We start from the raw sequence: 24992 nt of genomic DNA on the forward strand, positions 1-24992 counted from the left end.
AGCAGGAAGAAGTTCATCAATTGTGGAGTTTGGTAAGGAGTGTGTGTGAAGCTATTATTGTTGAAATACACTTATCAGTATTAAACTGAGGGAGGGGCAATCTATTTATTGCCCCTGTGTTATTTTCTTTTTATGCACATTTTTTCTTTTCTTTTCTCCTTGTTCCCTTTTCTTTTGGATTTTGGATTTTAACTATAATATTTTTAAAAAATATTGGGGGGGGGGTGAAACTCGAATAGGTAAAGATCTTTCATTGATACCAAAGGGATTCAATATTTTTGCTGCATGTAAAAAGGGGGATTTCTCTGCCCACAATTCCCTCCCAAAGGAAAAGGCTGTCTAGGTGCCAAGAATGTTTTTCTTTCCTGGAAGAGTTTCTCCTCCTGCAGGATCTGAGTCCTGGAGACAAGCCCCATCTGGTTTAGATTCCAGGCCCAGACCACGCCCATCACAGCTACAGGGGAAAACCCTCTAAGATATTTTCTTGGAGGCTGAAGTTTGCCCTCACTTCATTGCTCAGCTCAGCCTACCTCACAGGGTTCCTGGGTGGAAAAAAGGAAAGAAAAGCTTTTGATGAGGAGGCCCTGAAGGAAGGGGGGTGTCGTGGGGGTTGGCTGAGTGGGTTCTGTGACGGGGTGTTTGGGGAAAGATCCAGGCCTCTTTCTCCATGAGGCTGAGTCTCATTCAGAGCTTGGCTGTAAAGGGCTTAAGAAGGAAATCCCCCCCTCCCAGACTCACAACCACACTTGGAGGGACTTCCGTGTCTTCTTTCCAACAGTCAAGGAGCGCCTGCCTTAAGATCTCTTCCCTTCCACACTTGCTGCTTAGCACAGCTGCCAATTGCCGTCTGGCCGTCGTCTTAACGGGACCGCCGCGTGTTGTGGGGAGCGCCTGGCTTAGGACCCCGCGCCCCTTTCTGGGCGCCGCAAGAGAGCCAAGGAGCAGCCCAGGTTCCTCTCTCCCTTCCCGGACCTGAAGGCGTGGGGAGGAGAACCTGCGGACAGAGTGGAGAACTCCAGTCAGGGCCGGATTTTCCTATAGGCTAACTAGGCTTCAGCCTAGGGCCTCAAGATCAAGAGGGGCCTACATTCTAATTGTTAGCAAAATTAAAATTACACTTTCACTGTAGGTGAAAGGGCCTCATAAGTGGAATAGCCTAGGGCCTCTTTTCATCTAAATCCGGCCCTGACTCCAGTCCTGTTGGCTCCGCGCTCTGGAGCGCGAGGGGCGGGCTGGGGCAGAAGGGGCTGTCCTCCTTGAATTTGGCTGCTTCTTCGCAGGTCGAGTGTCTTCGGTTGCAGAAAGCCCAGGTGGCTGGCGGGTGATGGCGATGGCGCTGCGACGGGCGCCCTTCTTGCTCCTGGGAGCGGTGCTGGGGGTCTCCGTGCCTCAGGGCTGCTGCGGTGAGTTTGGGGGGGGGGGGCAGGAGAAATTGCAGGAGGAGAGTCGTAGGGCAGACAGGAGGGGCTTACATTGCAGGCCCAGACAATGCCCGTCACGTGCTGCGTGGGCCGTTCACCCTCAGCCCTAGAACCTCATTGCTCAGCTCAGCCTACCTCACAGGGTTGTTGTGAGGTCCCTGTCCTCTTCCTACCCTCTCCTCCTCTCTCCTTTCTATCTTCTTTGCTGTGGAATATTCTCCTTGTTTGGTATCCGAACAACTCCTGTATTCTAATATTATATACTTTCTTTCAGTTTCTTTTCAGATTTATTCTATCTTATCAGTATCATCATCATAATTGTACATTTATTCTTATTATCTTCTTTCTTCCCCCCCCCTCCCATCCCCCTTTTCCATTTACTCTGGTGTCATCTTTCTATTTCTTTGTTGTCCTCTCTCTCGTTTAACTTTCTATTATCTAAATGATTTATCTATCTTATCTTCATATTTCTTTTCTAACCATATATAAAATCTCCCCCATGTCTTGAAATACACTGATTCCTCTTTATCTCTTATTCTTAAAGTTGATCTATTCATTTCTGCACAGTCCAAAATCTTTTTTATTACTTCACCATCTGACAGATTTTTTTCTGTCTTCCAATTTTGTGCAAATACAAAGAGTGATGGCATGGGGGAAAAACTGCCTGTGTCTAGTTGTTCTGGTATGCAGTGCTCTATAGTGTCGTTTTGAGGGTAAGAGTTGAAACAGTTTATGTCCAGGATATATTTTCACAGCCCTCTTTCTGGCTCGTGCAGTATACTGGTCCTCAATGGAAGGCAGGTTGGTAGCCATTGTTTTTTCTGCAGTTCTAATTATCCTCTGAAGCCTGTGTCTGTCTTGTTTTATTATTTTGTAATTTTTCCATCAGATAAGAACCTTCAGAGTTCAGTACCTTTTCACCCATCTCTTTCCTCTCCTGGGATGGCCAAAGGCCATAGCAGCCTTCCAGGGCCGGATTTTCCTATAGGCTAACTAGGCTTCAGCCTAGGGTCTCAAGATCAAGAGGGGCCTACACAGTGGTGGGATTCTGGGGGTTCTAGGGGGTTCGGCCGAACTCTTTGTTAAATTGCTGGCTCGCCCACCCCTCACCTCCCACCCACGCGGCACCAGCCTACCGTAGCCAGCTTGGCTGTCTCAGGAATTCTGGAAGTTGAAGGCCACAGGTTGTAAAAGAGCCACAATTGCCCACCCCTTCCCTAGCCTGAGTTCCGCTGCCTGGGATCCACGTGGGCTGCCACGTGGTTCCCCACCGGCTCCGGACGCAAGAGAGCAGGATGGAGAAAGCAGCTTCCACGCCTTCACTCACCCTCACTCTCTGCTCTGTTGGATCGCCGGCCATTCGCTTACCCCGCCCACTCCCAATCTATTGCTGCCTCCGATGGCTAAAGGAAAAAAAAACTTCAAATTCTTGCCTCGGGGCTTCAAGGGGCCGCCCTAGAGCCAGTGGTGCAGCCGAACCCTTTGTTAAATTGCTGGCTTGCCCCCCCATCCGCACCACTATTTATTGCCAATAAATAGTGGTGGGCGAGGGGCAGGGGAGCCAGCAATTTAACAAAGGGTTCGGTGTTTTTTTGTAATTTTATTGGCCCACGGAGCTTTAGCATAGGCTAATTGGCCTCCCGGCTCTCAGCTGATTTGTCTCAGCTGTTTTGCTCAGGGCTCTTCTGCTTCCTTGCAAAGAGTGCTGATTTTTTTTCCCCTAGCTATGCTGAGAAACGAAAGTGAAACTGCTTTGCTGTTGCTGCAAGGTTGGAAAATTAGGCAGGCAGAATTCTTTTCTTTTTCCTCACCAAAAAAGGTAGGTGCAAACAATGGGAAATTTAGGGAAAAAGAGGAGAGTTCAGGGTTTTAAAACACAAAAGAAAAAAAGCTCTATTTAACTAGGGAATTGTAATAATTGAGATACTATTAATTGTATATTTCTGAAAGCAGAAATGGTTAAATTGTGGTTTGGAGGAATATATGGGGGAAATTATTTGGTTTATTATTATTGGTAAATATAATTAATGGATTTGTAAGAAATTGGATTGCATGGAAATAATTGAAATATTCATGTTCATATTGATTAATATACAAAAAAGGTAGTTATATAACTAATTGATTTATATTAAAATGTTGAATTTATATTAAACAACTAATATTACATAATTAACCAATGTGAGGATGGATATAAAAATAGATGACAATGGGAAGGGGTATAATATAGAATAGAAGGGAAAAATTGAATTTGATTAAGATTAGAGATGAGGATGAAGGGTAATATTGGTTTTTTACAAAAATAGATGAGGAATAAATATGGCAAAAAGGAAATATAGAAATTGTAAATTTAATTGAAATGACTAAACACTGTTTAAATTTGTGAACCGGCCAAATACTCTGTTCAAAGAAAATACATTGTATGTTTGTATGTGTGTTTCTAATTATTGTTATTTATTCATATTTGTTCTCTTTTATTCTTTAAAGTTTAACAATTCATTCTTTATCTTAATATCTTTATATTTGTTTGGGGTTGGCTTTCTTCCCTTTCATCTTTTTTATTGTACAGCAGTCTTTCTCCTCAAACCTACCACCTCTCTCTTTTCTTTCCTTCTTACTTTCTCTTTCTCCCCCTCTTCTTCTCCTCCCTACTTCCTCTTCCTTTCTCCTTCTCCTCCTCTCTTCCTCCCTCTCTTACCCTCCCTCCTACTCTAATTTCCCTTCCCTTCCTTCATCCCTCTCTATTGCTGTATCCTTTTGTGCATATGGACTACTCAGAGGGCTGAAAAAGTTATTTTTGACTGGTCCTCGCACTTTTGACCAGTCCTCGAACTTACGACTGTCCTCACATTTTACGTTTTTGCCCTATCTTGTCACCATGGTGAAGAGAAGCAGTTGTGAAAAGAGTGACATGTTTGTTAAGAAAGCTGCACGGGCATAAATGTGAGGATGGTCATAAGTGTGAGGACCGGTCAAAAGTGCGAGGCCCAGTCAGAAATGACTTTTTTCAGCCCTCTGAAAAAAGTCTATGCACATAGCCATGCCCACCCGGTCACATGACCAGCTACCCACGCCTACACAGTCACGTGACCAGCTAGCCACGCCCACCCAGTCATATGATTGCCAAGCCACACACCCCAACTAAGCCACGCCCACAGAACCTGTTGTTAAAAAAATTGAATCCCACCACTGGGCCTACATTCCCTACATTCAAATTGTTAGCAAAATTAAAATTACACTTTCACTATAGGTTAAAGGGCCTCATAAGTGGAATAGCCTAGGGCCTCTTTTCATCTAAATCCGGCCCTGCAGCCTTCACACAAGAAGGAGTGCTAGGATTGCCTCTCTGGAGACAGCCAGGTTTCCAACTTCAACAAGGAAGCTCCAGGTCAATCCTCCCCTGCCAAGTGGCAAGGAGCATTGTGATCGGAGTCAGGCACACAAGCAGCTGGCTGGGAATCCCGAGGGTCCAGAGGAGCTGGGGGGGGCACCTTAACCAGATGTGGGTTTGCCCAGATGTTTTTAGGGTCAGCCAAGGGATGCTTAGGTTTAAAGGAAGGAACCTCCCCAAGCAGAGCAGAAAGAGAGCAGCTCAATTGTTGGGGGTGCTGGGCGACAATGAAATGTTGGAGGGAATGGAGTTGCAGCGCAGACCCCCTCATTCTCCCCTCCTCCCTCTCCAGACTCCGTCTCACACTCCCTGTGCTACTTCTACCTGCATCTGCCAGAGCACAGCCAGGGGCTGCCCCAGTTCTTCATTAGGAGCTACCTGGATGACCAGCCCATTGCTCGCTTTGACAGCCTCACCAGGAAGATGGAGCCTCTGGTGCCCTGGGTGGAGGAGATGGAGAAGGAGAGATTTCTGGATCCCGAGAGGATCTTCAGGACTGACCTGGAGAAATTACCAAAACTGGACCAGCTTGCTGGAGGTGAGCAGAGGCAATGCCAGCTTTGGCCCCCCCAGTGCCTGCAGGGGGCATAATAGTGATTTTTTTTATTTCCTGAAAAGGAAAGACACCCCATCCCCACCCGTGATTTTCTCCCACACCTAGAATTTCCTCATGGCCTGACACCAGCCAAAGAGGGCTAACTGAAGTTATTTCTCCTTGTGTGCTAAAGAGGCAAAGGAGAAACTGAGTTTTTCTTCCTAGGAGGGATGGGAGGTAACTATATTTGTGCCTTGGAGAGGAATCCTGACTGAGCCCTTCTCACCCATCCCCTCTGGGTCTCTTTCAGGGCTTCACACCTGGCAGGCAATTTTGGGCTGTCAGCTCTGGGAAGACGGGAGCAAAGGAGGGTTTTTGCACTACGGCTACGATGGGATGGACTTCATCGGCTTCGACAAGGAGACCTTCAAATGGCTGACAGCTCAGCTCCAGGCCCAGAAGGTGAAGGAGAAGTGGGAGGAGGATACAGGATGGACAGAGAAAATTAAAGTCTACCTGGAGAAGACCTGCATTGAGTGGCTGCAGAGATACCTGTCCTACCAGAAAGAGGCTCTGCAGAGCATCAGTGAGTGGCAAAGGGGGTCTCCATTGAGCATGTTTCTTTAGACTTCTGCCTCCTCATATTATTTCTGTCCTCCATAGCCAAGCCACCCTTTGCAGAAAAGGGTCAGGAAATATCCCACATCACATTACAGGAGGAAAATCATCTTCTACACCCCTCTAAAATAAGTACTTCAAAGAAAAAGAAACTGAGCAAGAAATTAATGCTGAAGATCTCATTCTAGTTCCCTGAGAAAAACATGTAAAGCAAAAGAAATGAATGTTTGGGTCAGAACAAAAAGATCAGTCTGTTCCTAATTCTATCTGAAACAATTTGACCAAATTCAATTTTAATCAATCCCCAAATTGAGATTTATGTTGGTCAATTGGAGAGCTTTACTCCAAATCCTCTGTACCCCTTTCAAAAATAGACCCAAAGAGCCTCAATGTCCCATCTTGAAGGCTCCTAGAGGTTCAGACGAGGAGAAAGAGAAAATGGCCAAAGGTCTTTCCTGTTATTAAATAATCTTGACAGAAACTCTCTGTTGTGTATGTATCTATTTTGTGCAGGAAATTCAAATGCACGGTGAATCCTGATTGGTTCTTGGTTGCCTCTGGAAAGTATATAAAGAGGGCTGTTGCCTGTGAGTTTTTGCTGAAGTCTCACCCTGAATTAAAGAGCTGTTGTTACTAGCCTGCTTGTGCCTCTCGTTGTTCCCGCGCTACAACATTGGCGACGAAGGTGGGATAGAGGCCACAAGAGGCAATTCAAAAAGAGCTTGGAGTTTCAGCCAGCGTGACTGGTGAACACGGAGACACGGCATGTCTGCCTACGTTCCGCCAAAACCTTTCGACCCGACCCGAGAGAAGTGGGGATCGTATCTGACCAGGTTCGAGTGCTCCCTAGAAGCGAGCGAAATGCAAGGGCTCTCTGCGAACAGAAAAAGGGCTCTGTTCTTAAGCCACTGCGGGCCAGACATATTCGAGATGGCCAAGTCCCTTTGCGAGCCAACCCCAGTCCAGACCGTTCCCTGGGACGTCCTTCAGGCCAACCTGAGAGCCCACTATGCTCCAGTTCCGTCTAAATTCGTTCAGCACTACGAACTCCGGCAACGAGTTCAAAAAGAAGGGGAGCCGGTCAGTGCTTATGTGGCCGTGCTTCGAAAAGCCGCAACACATTGTGACTATAGAGACCTAGACGACGCGTTGCTTGAACAACTGATTTGTGGGGTTCGAGACACCTGGTTACAAAGGCGTCTTCTAGCCAAGCCAGACCTAACGCTAGCCAGCGCGCTAGACGAAGCCCGAGCACACGAGGCCTCAACGAAAGCTTCAGAAGCGCTGCAGCGACCAAGTTCAAGCAAAGATGGGCCAAAAACAGCTCCCTTCCACAGAGAAGAGGTGCGAACCAGCACAGAGGAAGAATCGGACGAGGAAGTCTTCCATACAGACAAGAAATTGAGCGAACAAAGCCGCCACCACGAGAACTGCCCTAGCTGTGGTGGGGATCATGAGAGACAATCGTGTAAATACAGAGAAGCCATTTGCAGGCATTGCGACAGGAAGGGCCATTTAGCGCGAGTTTGCAGAGCTCAATTTCCGTGTAGACGAAAGCCACGTGACCAACCGCGACCAACCAGAACCGGCTCATTCAAAACAGCCAATCAAAGATGATGGCGCGAGAAAATGGCGCGAACCTCAAAAGCGGGAGACCTACAGCACGAGAATCGGCCAAGCCGATGCGCATGCCCCAAGATGGCGATGCCCGTCTGAATCGCATCTAGGGATGGGTGGCTCGTGGACTGGCAGGGGTCTTTTGGGGCTGCCATGAACATTGGCAACCCCTTTCCCAGCTAGAGGAGTCTCTCCCCAGCCTGACGAGGGCTTTTTTGCCCTCCGGAACTTCGCGGCTGGGGAGAAGTGAGCGGAAGACGGCGTGGGTGGAAGAACACCGAGGCTGAACGCCGACAGCCCGGCCGCATCGGCTCCGCCATTTTTTCTTCCTGTTTGGCTGAGGCGGCGGCGGCCGGAGCGTTGGTGGCGGGTGGCGGCGGTGATGCCCAGCGAGCTCCCCCCTGACCCTGGATGCCTCTGTGGGTTTCTTTTGGATGTTCCGGGGGCGCTAGGGTACGCTGGGAGCTCGGGTGTGGCTGGCGCCGAGGACGACGCTGTGGCAATGGCGGCTGCTGCGTGGCAACTAGGTCGAGGGCGGGTGGCGGCTGATGATGGTGCTGGAGAGCTGTTGGCGTTGGAGGAGAGGAGAGGAACATCAAGCCTCAGCATTGAAATGGGGGAGTTAAACCCCATTGTGCTCAGCGGTTGAAGGACACATGGCTGACATTAAGGGCTTGTGTGGAAAGACCTGGGGTTGGAGAGGCTGGTGGACGGCTCAAGCATTGGGTCGCTATGGATGGCCTCCCCCCCTTCCCTTTTTCTGGCCTTGTTATCGGCCTATCGGCCAATGTGGACTTTCTTACCCCAGAGCTTGGGACCTGGCTCTGTCTTTCGTCCTGTCTCCTGGCTGTATGGAGGACAAGGCAGTTACGGGAGGATGGATGGAGCCAGCTCCAGACTACGTTCGCCGCGGATGGGATTCATCTCTCCAGGGCCAGTAGGGCCAAACCACCGTGAGAGGGTGGCTTTGGACTTTTTCTGACTTTTTCCATCTTGCCTTGATTAGGATGGCCAACCACCGTGAGAGGGTGGTTGGATAGTTCCCCCAGCTGGACTGAACGTGAGGACTCCTACCCATTACCTTGAGAGGGTAATGGTGACTCTTCCGATTAACTTAGTCTTGCTTCCTGGACATTCGAAACCATCATCATAGACCCCTAGGCCATGTCTAGGCCAAACTTGTATTATCACTCTAGTGTTTTAAATGTATTCTAGGGCAAAGCTTCTTGCGCTGCGAGATTCCCCCCTCTCGCAGGCCTGGCCCTCTATGTTATCGAGGGCCCACCTTAATGACGGATCTTGGGACCCCGAGAGGTGGCATGTCGCAAAAAGGGGATTGAGGGGTTTTTTAAAGACATTTTTAAATAGACTTTTAAGGGGTTCTGAAGGGGGGGGAGGTTATGTGGGTTTGGGGGAAAACCCATGGGGGTTGGAGACTAGTCCGGCTGCTATTAATGGTGCCATAGGGGGTGCGGACTCTGGGGGAAAGGGGACTGTTAGAATGCCCTCTAGTGAGGGCTTCTCTATTAATACGCTGAGTGGGAGGGACAGGTATGGCGGGAGCAGGGGGCCGTATCATGTGGTGGGGGCACGTGCTCGCTATCTCCGAGCGATTGCGTGCCCTGGTCCCCTTAGCTCTTCCCGTTCCCCAGGCTGCTTAGAGTCTCAGGGCCCGAGTCTCCGGCTGATGTTGTGTAATGCCAGGTCCGTAGTAAATAAAGCCCCCCTCATTTGTGATCTTATTCAGGAGGGGGGAGCGGACCTGGCAGGTATCACGGAGACCTGGTTGGGCCATGAGGGGGGAGTTCCCCTCGTGGAGATGTGCCCATCAGGCTTCCATGCATTTCATCAGCCGAGAGCTCAGGGCAGGGGCGGGGTGGTGGTGGCGGTCATTCTAAGAGAAGGTCTTGATCCGAGGGAGACCACTGTACCTCAGATAGCCGGATGTGAGTCCCTTTTTGTGAAGTGGGGTCGTGGGGTGCAGATGGGTCTGTTGATCACGTACCTGGCTCCCTGCCATGTGGCAACGATCCTGCCCGAACTCCTCAATGTTATAGCCGAGGTGGCGGCTGATACCCCCAGACTTGTGGTCATGGGGGATTTCAACCTGCCATCCATCGGTGAAACATCTGAGGTAGCTCGGGAGTTCATGGCTTCCATGACGGCCATGGACCTGACCCAAGTAATTCACGGCCCTACTCATATGGGGGGACACACTCTGGACTTAGTTTTTATCTCTGGTCAGTGGTTGAGTGGCCTTGATATAGGGGATGTAGATATTGAACCCTTGTCATGGTCTGACCACTCGCTCCTTCGACTTGACTTTCTGACCGCCGTACCCCGTCGCAGGGAGGCGGAGCCGACCAGGTGGTTCCGCCCCAGGCGCCTGATGGACCCCGATAGGTTCCAGATGGAGCTTGGGCCATTTCCTGAGACTCTAGCTCATGACTCGGCTGATGACCTGGTGGCCGCCTGGGATAGGGCGGCTGCCGGGGCTTTGGACCGGGTCGTGCCTTTGTGCCTCTGACCCGGCACCGAACTCACTTAGCTCCTTGGTTCTCCGAGGAGCTGAGGGAGATGAAGCGCCGGAAAAGACGCCTAGAGAGCGGTTGGAGGGCCAGTCGTTCCGAATCCAACTTGACACTAGTAAGGTCTCATATTAAGACCTGCCTAGTGGCGATAAAAGCGGCGAAATCTAGCTATTTTGCCGCTCTTATCGTGTCATCAGATAACTGCCCAGACGCCCTGTTTAGGGTGACCCGCTCCCTTCTCCATCTGGGAGCGCGGGAGGACCCCTTGCAGGGCCGAGCTGAGGATTTTGTACAGTATCTGGATGATAAAATAACTCAGATTCGGGAAGACTTGGCCGCCGACTGGGTTAGTTCAGACGAGATGACTGAGGCAGGCCTTGAGAGTGTTATCTGGGAGGAGTTTGATCCCGTGGCTCCCGAGGACGTGGACAGGATCTTGGGACGGCTGAACGCAACCACATGTTTATTGGACCCGTGTCCCTCCTGGTTGGTGCTGGCTTCCCGGGAGGTTACACGAGGCTGGCTCCAGGGGATTATCAATGCTTCTTTGAGTGAGGGTGCCCTGCCGGCCGCCTTGAAAGAGGCGGTGGTGAGGCCTCTCCTCAAGAAGCCATCCCTAGATCCGGCTGTTTTGGCTAACTATCGTCCAGTCTCCAACCTTCGCTTTATTGCGAAGGTTGTTGAGTGTGGTGGCGCGACAGCTTCCCCAGTACCTGGATGAAGCTGTCTATCTGGATCCGCTCCAGTCCGGCTTCAGACCTGGGTACAGCACGGAAACGGCATTGGGTGCGTTGGTGGATGATCTCTGGAGGGCCCGGGATAGGGGTTATTCCTCTATCCTGGTCCTATTAGACCTCTCAGCGGCTTTTGATACCATTGACCATGGTATCATGTTGCGCCGGCTGGAGGGACTGGGAGTGGGGGGCACCGTTTTGCGGTGGTTCTCCTCCTATCTCTCCGACCAGTCGCAATCCGTGTTGACAGGGGGGCAGCGGTCGACCCCAAGGCGCCTTGTTTGTGGGATGCCACAAGGGTCGGTCCTCTCGCCCCTCCAGTTCAACATTTATGTGAAGCCGCTGGGTGAGATCATCCGTGGTTTTGGGGTGGAGTTCCATCAGTACGCTAATGATACTCAGCTGTACATTTCCACCCCAGACCATCCCAATGATGCCTTGGAAGTGATGTCCCAGTGCCTGGAGGCCGTGCGGGTCTGGATGGGGAGAAACAGGCTTCGACTCAACCCTTCCAAGACCGAGTGGCTGTGGCTGCCGGCGTCCCGGTATAGCCAGCTGACGCCATCGCTGGTTATTGGGGGCGAATCATTGGCCCCCACGGAGAGGGCCCGCAACTTGGGCGTCCTCCTGGATTCACGGCTGTCTTTAGAAGGGCATATGACGGCCGTGGCCAGGTGGGCTTTTTGTCAGGTTCGCCTGATATGCCAGTTGCGCCCCTTTCTGGACTGGGACTCCCTACGCACGGTCACTCAAGCACTCGTCACCTCTCGTCTGGACTATTGTAATGTTCTTTACATGGGGCTCCCCTTGGGGTACACCCGGAGGCTCCAACTGGTGCAGAATGCGGCCGCGCGGGGGATTATGGGAGCGACGGGGCGCTCCCATGTGACTCCTCTCCTGCGCGAGCTGCATTGGCTTCCGGTGGACTTCCGGGTGCGCTTCAAGGTGTTGGTGATCATCTTTAAAGCGCTCCATGGCTTAGGGCCAGGGTACTTACGGGACCGCCTCCTGCCACCAATAGCCTCCCACCGGCCGGTTCGCTCCCACAGAGAGGGCCTCCTCAGGGTGCCGTCGGCCAGACAATGCTGGCTGGCGACCCCCAGGAGGAGAGCCTTCTCTGTGGTGGCACCTACCCTATGGAACAATCTACCCCCAGAGATACGAGTGATCTCCGACCTCCGGACTTTTCGTCAGGCCCTAAAAACTTATTTTTTTCAGTTAGCCGGTCTGTTTTGATTTTAGGGTTAGTTTTAAAATTTTAATATTGATTTTAAATTGACAAGTTTTAAATCATGGGCCAAATTTATAAATTATTTTAACTCTATTTTTAACTGTAATATTATGTATAGATGTTTTTATTTTGGCTGTTCACCGCCCTGAGTCCGAAAGGAGAAGGGCGGTATAGAAATTTGAATAATAAATAAATGAATAATAAATAAGCCAGCACAACCGACGACGAGAAAGTCTACACGAAAGTAGAAATCAACGGCAAATCCTGCGAAATGGAAATCGACACCGGGTCTACGCTATCGATCATGTCCTGGTCAACCCTCAAGGCACTCCTGCCCAAGCTTCAGAAGAACCAGCTGTCCCGTCAGAAAATCCGCCTACTCGACTACCAGGGAAACCGAGTTCCCGTTGAAGGCGTGGGCACGTTCCGGGTCACCTACGGTGAGTTCCAGAAAGAGCTGCCCCTGACCATCGTTAGCAAGCCCCTACCAAGTCTACTGGGCATGAAATGGTTCCGGCCCTCGGCATGGGCTTCATGGGCGTTCACAGCATCAGCGGATCATCACTTAAAGAAACCCTGCTCCATGAGTTTCGGGATGTTTTCGAAGAGACTCTAGGCAAGTACGTGGGGACCCCTATATCTTTTAATTTAGACCCCAACGTAGCGCCAGTTAGACTGAAAGCAAGGCGAGTTCCCTTTGCTTTAAAGCCCGAAATTGATGCGGAGCTCGACAAGCTCATTAAGCAAGGGGTGTTAGTTCCCATGGATCATGCTAAGTGGGAAACCCCAATAGTCACGCCAGTCAAATCGGATGGCTCAATTAGAATTTGCGCTGACTATAAGTGTTCGATTAACAAGGCGTTGCAGCAGAGCGCCTATCCGGTTCCAATAGTCCACCATCTACAACACTCCCTGGGGCCTGGCAAGCTATTCGCAAAACTAGACCTTGCGCAGGCGTACCAGCAACTGCCAGTAGATGACGCTACGGCAGAATCACAGACAATAGTAACTCACAGAGGTGCCTTTAAATGCACCAGGCTTCAGTTTGGGTTCAGCATCGCCCCAGGACTTTTTCAAAGCACAATGGAGCGCCTTCTACAAGGCCTCCCAGGTGTCGTCCCGTATTTCGACGACGTTTTAATTAGCGGCCAAGACGAAGTTCAGTTAGGCCAAAGGGTTAGACAAGTCCTAACCAGATTCAGAGAAGCGGGACTTAAACTCAAACGAAATAAATGCAAGATAGCGGTTCCATCAGTGGAATTCTTAGGCTACAGAATCGACGGCACAGGCATTCACCCACAGAAAGCAAAGTTAGGGCTATCCAAAGCGCGCCATCCCCAAGTCGAAATCCGAGCTGCAGGCTTTCCTGGGCCTTCTCAATTTCTATACGATGTTTTTGAAACACAAAGCCACCGTTGCGGAGCCTCTGCACAGGCTCCTGGGAAAAAACGTTCCATGGGTTTGGGGCAAGCGAGAAGTAACCGCATTCAACGCAGTTTCCTCATCCAGTACAATTCTGAACTACCTCTAGTATTGGTCTGTGACGCTTCACCCTTTGGCGTAGGCGCGGTTTTAAGTCATAGACTGCCGAATGGGTTAGAGGCGCCCATCGCCTATTACTCTCGCACTCTGTCTAGTGCTGAAAGGAACTATAGCCAGCTAGATAGGGAGGCACTAGCGGCTGTAGCGGGAGTCAAAAAATTTCATGAGTATTTGTTTGGCCGCACCTTTGAACTCATTACAGACCACCAGCCTCTTTTGGGACTTTTGGCTGGAGATAAACCGACCCCAGCGGCTCTCTCCCCCCGGATGACCAGATGGTCCATTTTCTTGGCCGCATATTCGTACAGACTGCTCCACCGACCGGGCAAAACATTAGGACATGCTGACGCCCTCAGCCGATGTCCCTTGCCCGAATTATTGGACAACCCGACCCCGGAAGCCCCGGTTTTACTGCTTGACATTGTTTCCCCGGGCCCCATTTCTTTGAACGAGGTGGCGAGGGTTTCTGCCAGAGACTCTGTTTTGCGCATAGTAATGGGCTGGGTAACGAGGGGTTGGCCTACCAAGGTGGACGGTGGTGACTTCCAATTGTACTTTAACAAAAAAAATGTTGGGGGGTTGCTTGTTGTGGGGAGACAGGGTGGTCATTCCTTCGCGGTTATGGCACAGAGTTCTAGAAATGCTGCATGAGGGACACCCTGGTGTTGTTCGTATGAAAGGCCTAGCTCATAGCTATGTTTGGTGGCCACATCTCGACCAAGATGTCACTGAGTGGGTGGGGAAGTGTAGGCCCTGCCAGGAGTCCCGCCCAGATCCTCCCATAGCGCCCGTTCGGGAATGGGAAAAACCAAAGGAGCCGTGGGGGAGGATTCACATCGATTTCGCTGGCCCGTTCCATGGCCAGAACTTTCTTATTATTGTAGATGCATATTCTAAGTGGCTCGAAATTGCCTTAATGCCATCTACCACTTCTGAGGCTGTAATCAAAGTACTCAGAAAACTATTCGCAACACACGGGTTGCCGGACACCCTGGTATCCGACAATGGGCCCCAATTCACGACGACTCAATTCGAAGGCTACCTAGCCGAATTGGGCATAAGACATGCATTATCCGCTCCTTTTCATCCGGCTTCTAATGGCCTTGCTGAAAGATTTGTAAGAATGGCCAAAGAAGCCCTCTCCCGACTCGATGCAGGGGACTGGCAGGCTAGAATAGATGAGTTCTTAGCGGTACAGCATGCCACCCCGTGCCCCACTTCGGGCCGCAGCCCAGCCGAGCTTTTAATTGGCCGAAAGCTATGATGCGTTCTAGACAGACTGCATCCTAATTACTCCTCCGATAGCTTCACCGGGGAAGGGGGAGGACTAAGACATTTCGAAGTAGGTTCACCAGTTTTTGCTAGAAGCTACACTAATGGGTCTTTATGGGTAGAGGGAACCATCGTAGGAATTACCGGTCCAAAGTCATACACAGTTGATATAGGGCATGGTAAAATCTGGAGGAGACATATAGATCAATTGCGTAAACGTTTACCAAACGAAAACTCGTGTCCTAACTATCCAAGTCTTCCTGACACAGCTACCTCAAGCCCGAGTAAGCTGGAATACTTATCTGGCAACCCTGAGTTCCAGCGCCGCCCCAGCGAGCCGACACTCCCAGCCGGAGATAGCCACACCTCTGGAGAAATCCAGGAGGTTCCATTGGCGGAGCCAGGAGAGACGGGAGGTCCCTCCGACCGGCTCGACGCCTCGCCAACAACTGAACTGCGCAGGTCAACCAGGATTAAGACACGCCCTGGTCACCTGCGTGATTTTGTATGTAAATATGTAAATAGATAGAATAAGTGCCTTCTGGGAGGGGAGGGGTGTTGTGTATGTATCTATTTTGTGCGGGAAATTCGAATGCACAGTGAATCCTGATTGGTTCTTGGTTGCCTCTGGAAAGTATATAAAGAGGGCTGTTGCCTGTGAGTTTTTGCTGAAGTCTCACCCTGAATTAAAGAGCTGTTGTTACTAGCCTGCTTGTGCCTCTCGTTATTCCCGCACTACAACACTCTCAAAATCCTACAAACTCCCTTTTTGTTGTTTCTGCAGAGCCCCCAGTGGGGATGTTAACTCGTAAGATGTTGGATGACAACCTGGAGACCCTGATCTGCCAGGCCTTTGGCTTCTACCCCAAGGAGATCCAGGTCAACTGGACCAGAGATGGAGAAGTCTGCAAGTATGAGACCCTCCAAAGGAACGTGGCCCCCAATTCGGACGGGACCTATTATGTCTGGACCAGCATTGAGATCGACCCCAAGGAGAGGGACCGTTTTCGGTGTCACCTGGAGCACGAGGGCTTGCAGGAGCCCCTGGTCTTGGCCTTGAAGGAGGAAACAGGTGAGAGGCTGATGGGTTGTGATGTGCAGAAGGAAAACTTGTGTAGGAGTGAACTTTCCATCCATAACTGAAAATGGGGACAGGGGGAAGGGAGTTTTCTGCTGCATCATCTCATATTTTCAGGGAGAGAGCAGGAAATGCCGTCCTGCATTTAGCAATGGGGAAAAAATGATTTCTGACAGAAGAGTTGGAAATGGTCATTTAATAGCAAAGGTATGAAGATAAGGCATATGATGATATCTGAGATGATGTGATAGAAGATTTGATTGGTTGTGGCTCTTCCTTCTGCGGTTCAAGGCCATTAGCTCCACCCTCTACAGCCTTGGAGGGGAGGGGCTTCCTTCAGGTGGGGTGTCATGACCCCATCAGAGCCCTATTTGGAGGAGAAGGAGTTGAAACCTCCACTGTCCATGGCACATCTCCCTGTTTGGGAGAGGCCAGGGGCTGAGGACGATGCTGTCCCAGGCCCCTCGGGGGAGAGGTGGTTGACCAGACGAAGAGCTGCCTGCCTTCACAGACACGGGAGGATCAGGTGCTGGCAAACACTGGGGCAGATAGGCAGCAGATCCCCTCTGATGAGAACAGCTGCCTCCCCCACTTGATCCAAGGGCACGGAGAGAGGAGTGTAGGCAACCCCAGGCTACTCTAGAGAAGGTTGCTGCCCGCCTCCTCACAAGGAACACCTGGAGAGGATTGACTTAAGGAGAAGCCATGGGGAGTTAGCCTTTGCCAGGAACAATTAATTGTTCTTGCCTTCAGGACTGCCTTTCACCTTTCACCTTTCACCCGGCCTGGCCTGGCCTGGAGAACGGCCTCCTGCCTTGTACTTTGTCTTTGCCCTGTGAGCTGCCTTTTGTCTTGTGCCTTGTCCTTGCCTTGTGGACTAGAGTTTGCCTCGTGGACTTTCTTAGGACTATTGCAATGCTCTCTACATGGGGCTCCCCTTGAGGAGCACCCGGAGGCTCCAACTGGCGCAGAGTGCGGCCGCGCGGGTGGTAATGGGAGTGACATGGCGCTCCCATGTAACACCTCTCCTGCGCGAGCTGCACTGGCTCCCGGTGGTCTTCCGGGTGCGCTTCAAGGTTTTGGTTACCACCTTTAAAGCGCTCCATGGCTTAGGACCTGGTTATCTACGGGACCGCCTACTACCACCAATAGCCTCCCACCGGCCAGTACGCTCTCATAGAGGGGGACTCCTCCGGGTGCCGTCAGCCAAACAGTGTCGGCTGGCGACCCCTAGGGGGAGAGCCTTCTCTGTGGGGGCACCTACCGTCTGGAATGAGCTCCCCCCAGAGATACAGAGGATCCCGGATCTGCGCACCTTCCGCCGCGCTGTGAAGACCTTTTTATTCCATCAGGCGGGCTTGGCCTAATCTCTTCCCTTTTTTAAATATGTAAATTTTAATCTGTTTTTAAATTATTGGGGTGTTTTAATCTGTCTGGGCCAAAATGATTTAATTTGATTTTATCTGGTTTTTAAATTTTTTGTATCTATGTATTTTATTGTTTGGCTGTTCACCGCCCTGAGTCCTTCGGGAGTAGGGCGGTATACAAATCAAATAAACTAAACTTAGTCGGGTGGGCTGGACTTGGGACTCTGGATCTTGCCTTGCGAGCTGCTCCGACTCTGTGGATGTTCTTTGTTCTATATGGGCTGTTGTCTGGGGGACTGAGGGTGGCTTGTTTCAGGGTAGCCTGGGGTGGGGCCTTACCGGTGGTTGGAGGGTTGTTTCGTAGAACATTTACTAAGGGACTCTCTGCTTGCCTTGCCTTGACAACCTGGGTCATAACTGAAGTTCCTTCTGTCTGTTTCAGAGAAATGAGGGATCAGGTTCACCACCTGGGTCATAACATGGGGGCACTTCCTGGAGGCCAATGCTCTCATTGCTCAGTATCTCCACTTCGGGAACCCAGGATCTGTCTAATGATATGCTTCCTTTCTTTTGCTACAGTTTGGTGGATTCTTGTGATGATGGTGGCTGCCATGATCTTGGCATGTGGGATTCTCTTCCTGAGTTGTAAGTGAAAACACATCCACTGACATCCCCCCCGCACCCTGTGTCTTTCTGCATTGACTGAGTTGCTGTGGATGGCAGAGCCTCCCCGAGAGTTTCACCCATGACCCCCACAAGACCCTCCCCCACAAACAGCATTTTGAACGAGAATCAGAGTAAATTATGAAACCATTTTTCCAGCTCCTGTAAATCTCAGAATGTTCCACATTCCTCTTTGGCTTTCATAGACTTTCTTCAGAGGAGCAAATAGCAGCAGCTCCAGAATCAAACAACAGTCCCATAAATGATCTGGGAAGTGCTAAAAAAGTGCTGCCCCAGAAATAAACTGGCTGTCTTCTCTTTTTTTGCCATCTATCAGGCTGGTGGTGGAGATGCAGGAAAAAACACCACCCGGAAGAGGCCTTGATCACATTTCTCCAGAACTGCTTCCTTCTCCTCAGAAGATGGGATTCAGTCGTAGGTGATGCTCCATCCTAAAATAACCGGAGGTGAGCCTGACTGTTGTTGAAATCTATTTAAAAAGCTAAACTCTGACCTTGGCAAATACTTGGGAGCCAAGACCATCAGGTTTGTTGGGGGTGTGGAATCCACCCTCTAAAGTCTTTCCATGGCAGCCATAGAGAGATGCCTGGGGTTCCTTGGGGTCTCAGCCCCTCCTGCCTGGGACCCTCTGATCAGCTGCTCTGCAGGAAACATCCAGCCCAGCTCAGCCTCTCCAGCCCACCAGCTCTGAGGGAAGAATGTGAGAAATGGAAGAAAGTGTTGGGCCCCCTGGGAAAATGAGGGATGTCTCTGCAAGGGGGACATTGGGGGCTGGAGAAATATTGGGGGTGATCCAGGAAAAAAGCTGCTTGGGGATGCTGAGTTGGAGAGGTAACAGGAAAGGAACTCTAAAGGGAGAACTGAGGATCCCTGCCTAAGTAGTCCTCTCTCCAGGGAGGGGCTGCCTCTGTGGATGAGGATTGCAAACCTTTCTCCAGTTTGGCCTCTTGCCTCTGTGCCTGCTTGGGGTTGCTGTGGGGGGAAGAGAAAACCAAGGAGAGGAGAGAAAAGGAGAGGAGAGAAAAGGCCCTCCCCGTACAAAGCTGACTTCCTCCATTTTCTTGCTTTGTGGCACAACACAATGTATGGAAGGTGGAGGCCCCAAAGGACTATCAGTTTCTATGTTGCCCAGTGGAGAAGGGAAACAGCTTATTATTCTTTAGCACAACACGGTAACTGTGGTCATTGCATCTGTTGGTTGTGCTTACACACTGGTTGACCTGGGACATTCCAGTTTAATGTATTTTAATGCATGTATTGATAGACCATTCTTATTCATGTATTAATATATTTATTGCTGGTTTTAACACCTAGAGATTACAGTGGCAAGATACCATGTATCTATTGATGCGGTTATCCACTGGTTGATCTGCTTTTGACCTGCAATAGATGAAAGTCAGACCATCGGCCTTCCTGCTGAAGGATGCCTGTCCGTGAAGGTGATGGAAGAGATGCTGGTACCCAAGTGGCTTAAGGATGCTTTCAGTGTAGGAAAGCTATTGATCAGGTCAACGTCTCCAATACCTCCTAAACTTTACTTGAAGTTTAGCTGTAACTATGATTACAGAAGATGTATTTATGATATTGCTCTTAATAATTGGTGTATGTGTGTTTTCATGACTGGTTCATGGCAAGTTGTGCTTTCCAAAACTGTATAAAAGGGCGTCCTCTGTGGAGCAAGGGGGAGTCCCATTTTGGAACTCGCTTCTTTATAAAGAAAAGTCTTCCATGTTCCCACCTATTAGGTGTGGTTGTTGGACTTGCATGCCAGTCACTTATTTAAAAGAGAAAATGTTAAAGAAGGAGTCTAATAAACATGTGGGCCTGTTTTGCACTATTATTGCTGTAATACATCTATCAGTATTCAACAAGAGGGGACAATACCATATATGTATGTGTATTTTTGTCCTTTGTATTTTTTGACGCACAATTTTTAAAAAATGTTTGATCTAGTTTTGTTTTCTCTTTGTAAGTCTTTTTTAAAGAATCTATTGTAAAGTTTTTGAATAAAATAAAAATTTAAAGAACAAGTTTAACAAACAGGTGTGGGAATCTTACCATGGGTGGGAAGGGAGGGTCATTTTAAAGAGGCCCCACAGCAAGTGGAGAAACAGAATCCAACCAGACCTTCTGTCCAAGCTCAGGAATTCCCAACTACCAGCTCTGAAATCAGAATCACCACAACAGACAAGAGCCCCAGTGGTTAGAGTGCAGTACTGCAGGCTATTTCTACTGACTGCTGGCTGCCAGCAATTTGACAGTTCAGTCCTCCCCAGCACAAGGTTGATTCAGCCTTCAATCTTTCCAAGGTCAGTAAAATGAGGATCCAGAAAGTTGAGGGCAATATGCTGACTCTGTAAACTGCTTAGAGTGGGCTGCAAAGCAGTGGGGAGCAGTATATAAGTCTAAGTGCTATTTGTTAACTATCATCTATCCAATAACTCTCTATCTACTGTCTTTCTACAATATCTACCTATCTCTGTCTATCTGTTTGCCTATATCTGTCTGTCCATTTATTTAGCTAGCTAACTAGCTAACTCTGCTCAGTGGTTAGAATGCAACATTGCAAGCTAGCTCTGCCCATTGCCGGCAGTTCGATCCTAACCAGCTTAGAGAAGGGTGTCAAGCTTTGTGAAGCAGTATACAAGACTAAGTGCTATTGCTATTGTTAGGGTTCCAGCGTGATTTAGCCCCACAATGAGTTTATTTCACCATGTGGAACTATTGCCCCTTAGAGTCCCCAGGTATTTGTTCCATAGAGCCCCGTGCAATTTCTACAACCTCTTTCTCCAGCTCCCTAAGCTAGAACGTGAACTTTTAGGGTCCCAATGGGAGTTAAAGGCTACACTGGAGGCCTAGCAATCTTTCCCAATGACCTCGACCAGAGAGACCGAAGTGGGGAGGCAGTGTACGTTATGGGTCCCCTCCCTTAAGGAGGTCCATCTAATGGGACCGAGGAGGAGATCCTTCTCCTTGGTGGTTCCTTCCCTGGGGAACCTCATCCCCATGAAGATAAGATTGGCCTCCACCTTGATACTCTCTCCAAATGCCCTGGTTCTGCTTTGATTTGGGGGTTGGGGGCTGGGGGTGGGCAGAGCTATTGGTTTGGTTGTTTGTCACCAGGAAGGTGGGGGGGGTTATTGAGTTTTGCATTTGGGGTTTTTACATCTGTCAACCACCTCCAGTCAATGTGCTCTGCCTTCCAGATCTGACTCATTTGCAATGCAGGCTGGGTTTGGCACTCACTTCACACACTCACATTTCAGAAAGCCTCAGGGATTCCTGCCCTTTATTGTCCCCCTCACGGAAGTGGGTGTGACTCATGAGCAAGCAGCAGAAGAGAATTCAGAACAACGGAGTTGGAATGTGTGTTGGAGGTCATCTAGTCCAACCCCCTGCTCAAGCAGGAGACTCCATGCCATGCCAGATAAATGGTTGTCCAATCTCCTCTTAAAAACCTTAAAAACCTCCAGTGATGGGCAGCCACAGTTTCTGGAGGCAACTCATTGTTCTCACTGACAGGAAATTTCTCCTTAATTCTAGGTTCGATCTCTCTTTGTCCCAGCCAAGAATTAAGATTTAGGACTTAACAAATTCCTTGTTGTTGTTGACCAACCGAGTGTTCGGCAGCAGGAGCCAAAGGCCTGGGTCTCTCAAGGTCCACTGTCCAGGGTCTGGGCATGAGCTCAGAGGCCAAAACATACCACCGGTGTTAAGGAATCATATGTGTGTCTTCCCCTGTAACAACTTTTGTTGAATTTTGTCTTGTATGTTATTTGCACCCGTTCCTCGATTGAGGGGCTCTGTTCAGAATCAGCGATGTTCTACTCATCTCCTGGTAGGACCTCTGTAATAGACTCTATATGGGGCTGCCCTTGAAGGAGCCTGGTTTAGCTCAACAGACAGAAGTACTGTAATTTAACACCAGCTGTCTGCAATTAAAGTAAGATCGAATCCCGCCAGGCTCAAGGTTGACTCAGCCTTCCATCCTTTCTAAGGTAGGTAAATTGAGGACCCAGTTTGTGGGGGCAATAAGCTGACTTTGTATAAAAATATACAAAAGTATGAAGGCTATTGCTTAACGCACTGTAAGCCGCCCTGAGTCTCCAGAGAAGGGCAGCATATAAATCAAATTAAAAAAAAAAAAAAGAGTATCCAGAAGCTTCAGCTGGTGCAAAATTGTTGGAAGAAATCTCCTTCTGGGTTCACCTCCAAGTGGGGAAAAAGACACTGGAAACATGGAGACTGCTTGGAAAGATGGTTTAATGGTGGACAGGATCACATGGTTTGAGTTCCTGAACAGAAAAAGGGGCCAAGACAGAGCGAATCCCCGGGTTTTATGCTTTCTCTGGCTTTGAACTTCCTGGGGCCCCGAAAGAGTATCCTGATTGGTTGTCAGACTCCCAGGGGGTGGGGGTCTTAGCTAGCCTTGCTGACTGATGTAATCTTCCCAGGTGCCATGTGGTGAGTTTCTGTTGCTATTGTGTTGCAGATGGGTCCTATTGTCAAAGATTGAGTTTCTGCCTCTGGCCCATTAACAAAGGGGGGTGGGGGGGAGGCAGGAAGGTGGGAGTTGCTTTGTCTTTAAAACATGTTTCTCCATTTCTCAACCAGGGAAACATAGTATTCTGCCTTTTTAATATTTCCTAAAATATTTCATTCTTCTAGGAAAGGGGTGGGTGCTAACTTCCTACAAAATGAAATGGCACAGGCAGTGGTGTGAATTTCCAAAAGATCACACATTATATCTCTGCTCTGAGAGTTGCACTGGTGGTCAGGCTGCTTCTGGGTCCAGTTCAGAGCATGGTGAGGTGGAGGCACAGCCCCAACTGAGTTCTGACATCACCCGGTCCAAATAGCTAAGGGGAGCCTGGAAAGGGAAGAGGGTGAAAGGCAGAATTGGGGAGGGGAGGATCTGCAGCTCCAGCTCTTCCCTTCAGGCGATTGTGAAAAGATTTGACTTCACAGCTCTGGAAGCTGGATCACAGCCAGAAGACGCCCCCCTCCCTCCCTCCCTCCCTCCAAGACCTTGGCTGGAGACTTTCCCAGTTTGGGGGGATGGGACTGGAGGGAAGCTCAGCTGTTAAAGGGCTGGTTGGGAGAGGGGGAGGGGGAGGGGGAGGAGGTGGTGGTTAGAATTTTGAACAGTCTCCTTTCACTTTCACTTTCACTCTTGGCTCAGAAATATGAGCAAAGCCGGAAACTCCTTAAAGAAGGAAGAAAGAAAGGCATTTTCTTGCGAAGGAGGCATTTCCGAGGCCCAGCCAGGGACAGCGCCTCTCTCCCTTCCCTCCCCGCTTTCCCCCTCCCCCATTGCAAGAGTCGCTGAGGGGACCCTGAACCTGTGAAGAAGGGCTGGATGCGGTCCAGGGGTGAAATCCTACTGGTTCGGACCGGTATTATGGGCATCAGTTCGCTGAACTGGTTGTAATTACCCCTCCTTGGCCCCACTCATGCCCAACTGCTCACCTCTTCCAGCCGCTGGATATTCCATAGAATTCAATATTAAATGCAGCAGAGAGAATGCTAACTTTTCTCCCCCCCCCAATTCAGAATGGAGCTGCTGCCGCCTGTCCCTTTGAGGTAGTCCCCAGGAGGGAGGGAGCCGGGAGGGAACCATAAAGGGAGCAGCAGCTCCGTTGGGAATGGAGGGAGAAAAGTTAGCATTCTCTCTGCCACAGAATTCAATGTTAAATGCAGCAGAGAGAATGCTAACTTTTCTCCCTCCATTCACAAGGGAAATGTTGCAGAAAATCAAAGGACTTAGACTTCGAGTTCACGAGAAGCTTTATTTGGCCAAAGGTTCAGACAGAAAAGATAAACCATCTAACATCTGAACAACGTTCTGATTAAGACACGCATTCTTCTAGTCTTCAAAAGCAGCAAAAACACAGAAATATGTGAAATCATTCCTATTGGCTAAGCTCCTTATTGCTGGGCAGAAAAGCTGATGATATCTTGTGTCTGAGACACAGGTGTGATGCTGTCCCATGTGGTTTTTAGTTCTGCATTTTGACATGGAAGTAAGAAAGTTAGCTAACTCTGCGATTTGAACTCAGAAACTGTCTCTTACAATAACTAGCTCGAGGGACCTTTAGAGATCATCCAAGCCAACCCCCGTATCATTTCACTCTTCTATCCAAATCTCACTTTACGTCCTACTTTAGAGCTGCTGCAACCTGTCCCTTTTAACGTAGTCCCCAGTAAAGTGAATAATGTGAATAATAGAATAATGTGAATAATGTGAATGGTATAAGGTCAGCTATATGAACACTGGAGGACCCTCTTTATTCACATTATTATAAAGAAAGAAATGTGCTTGTTCAGAGATTACACTGTCAACTAAATTCCATTCTTGGCAACATATCTTCTGAGGGGCCTATCTGTCAAGGATGCAGAGACATCCATCTGAAACAAAAACTTAATTTATTAATCCAAGGCCAGCCATGAATCTATGCATCAGCGGATACAGAACTAAGGAGGATGTTTAGCTGAAATTATCTCATGTACTATAAATTAAGGCAGGAATTTAGTAATTAAAAAGTGTCAATTATCATGTAACGGATGTATGTTAACCATATATGAAAAACTGCTGTGCCAGCAAAGTCCTTTTGTGAGTTTTCCGCGGGCCGCCCATGAGGTCAATATTGAGGAAAGACTCGGACACGAGTTTTCTCGGGATGAGACGACCCAGATCTGACTCCGGGAGCCTCTTTTATTGTACACAAACAAAGGCAGGAGGGGTTTGTTAGCTTAAGCCAATAATATATTACAGCATGTCTCATGTAATGCATACGTAAGTACAAGTAATACATGGAAGCAATGCCCAAATTTGGGAAGATCTACAATCCTAGCTGCTAGTGAATTGTTGCAGCCCTTATCTATGAGTTGTTGCAACCTTTATCTAGTTTTTCGCATACGCGGTACAGCATGATTCTCTCATGCCTGCGCGTAGCTCCTGAGCATGTTACAAC

The 24992-nt window shown here is 49.3% G+C and overlaps 1 protein-coding gene across 1 annotated transcript; it reads left to right on the forward strand.

Moving 5' to 3' along the window:
* The first annotated feature begins 1289 nt into the window (after positions 1-1289).
* On the forward strand, positions 1290-19933 carry LOC139311775 (major histocompatibility complex class I-related gene protein-like). Its single transcript, XM_070936282.1, has 7 exons — positions 1290-1403; positions 5102-5347; positions 5655-5930; positions 15674-15961; positions 17914-17979; positions 18335-18464; positions 19333-19933. Exons 1-6 carry the CDS (start codon positions 1325-1327, stop codon positions 18451-18453), a joined length of 1074 nt encoding a protein of 357 aa, XP_070792383.1. The 5' UTR covers positions 1290-1324; the 3' UTR covers positions 18454-18464; positions 19333-19933.
* Positions 19934-24992: the final 5059 nt, after the last annotated feature.

This window comes from Pituophis catenifer, unplaced genomic scaffold (assembly GCF_029215685.1).
Source record: "Pituophis catenifer annectens isolate HBS135680 unplaced genomic scaffold, rPitCat1.0.hap2 SCAF_2, whole genome shotgun sequence".
NCBI lineage: Eukaryota > Metazoa > Chordata > Lepidosauria > Squamata > Colubridae > Pituophis > Pituophis catenifer.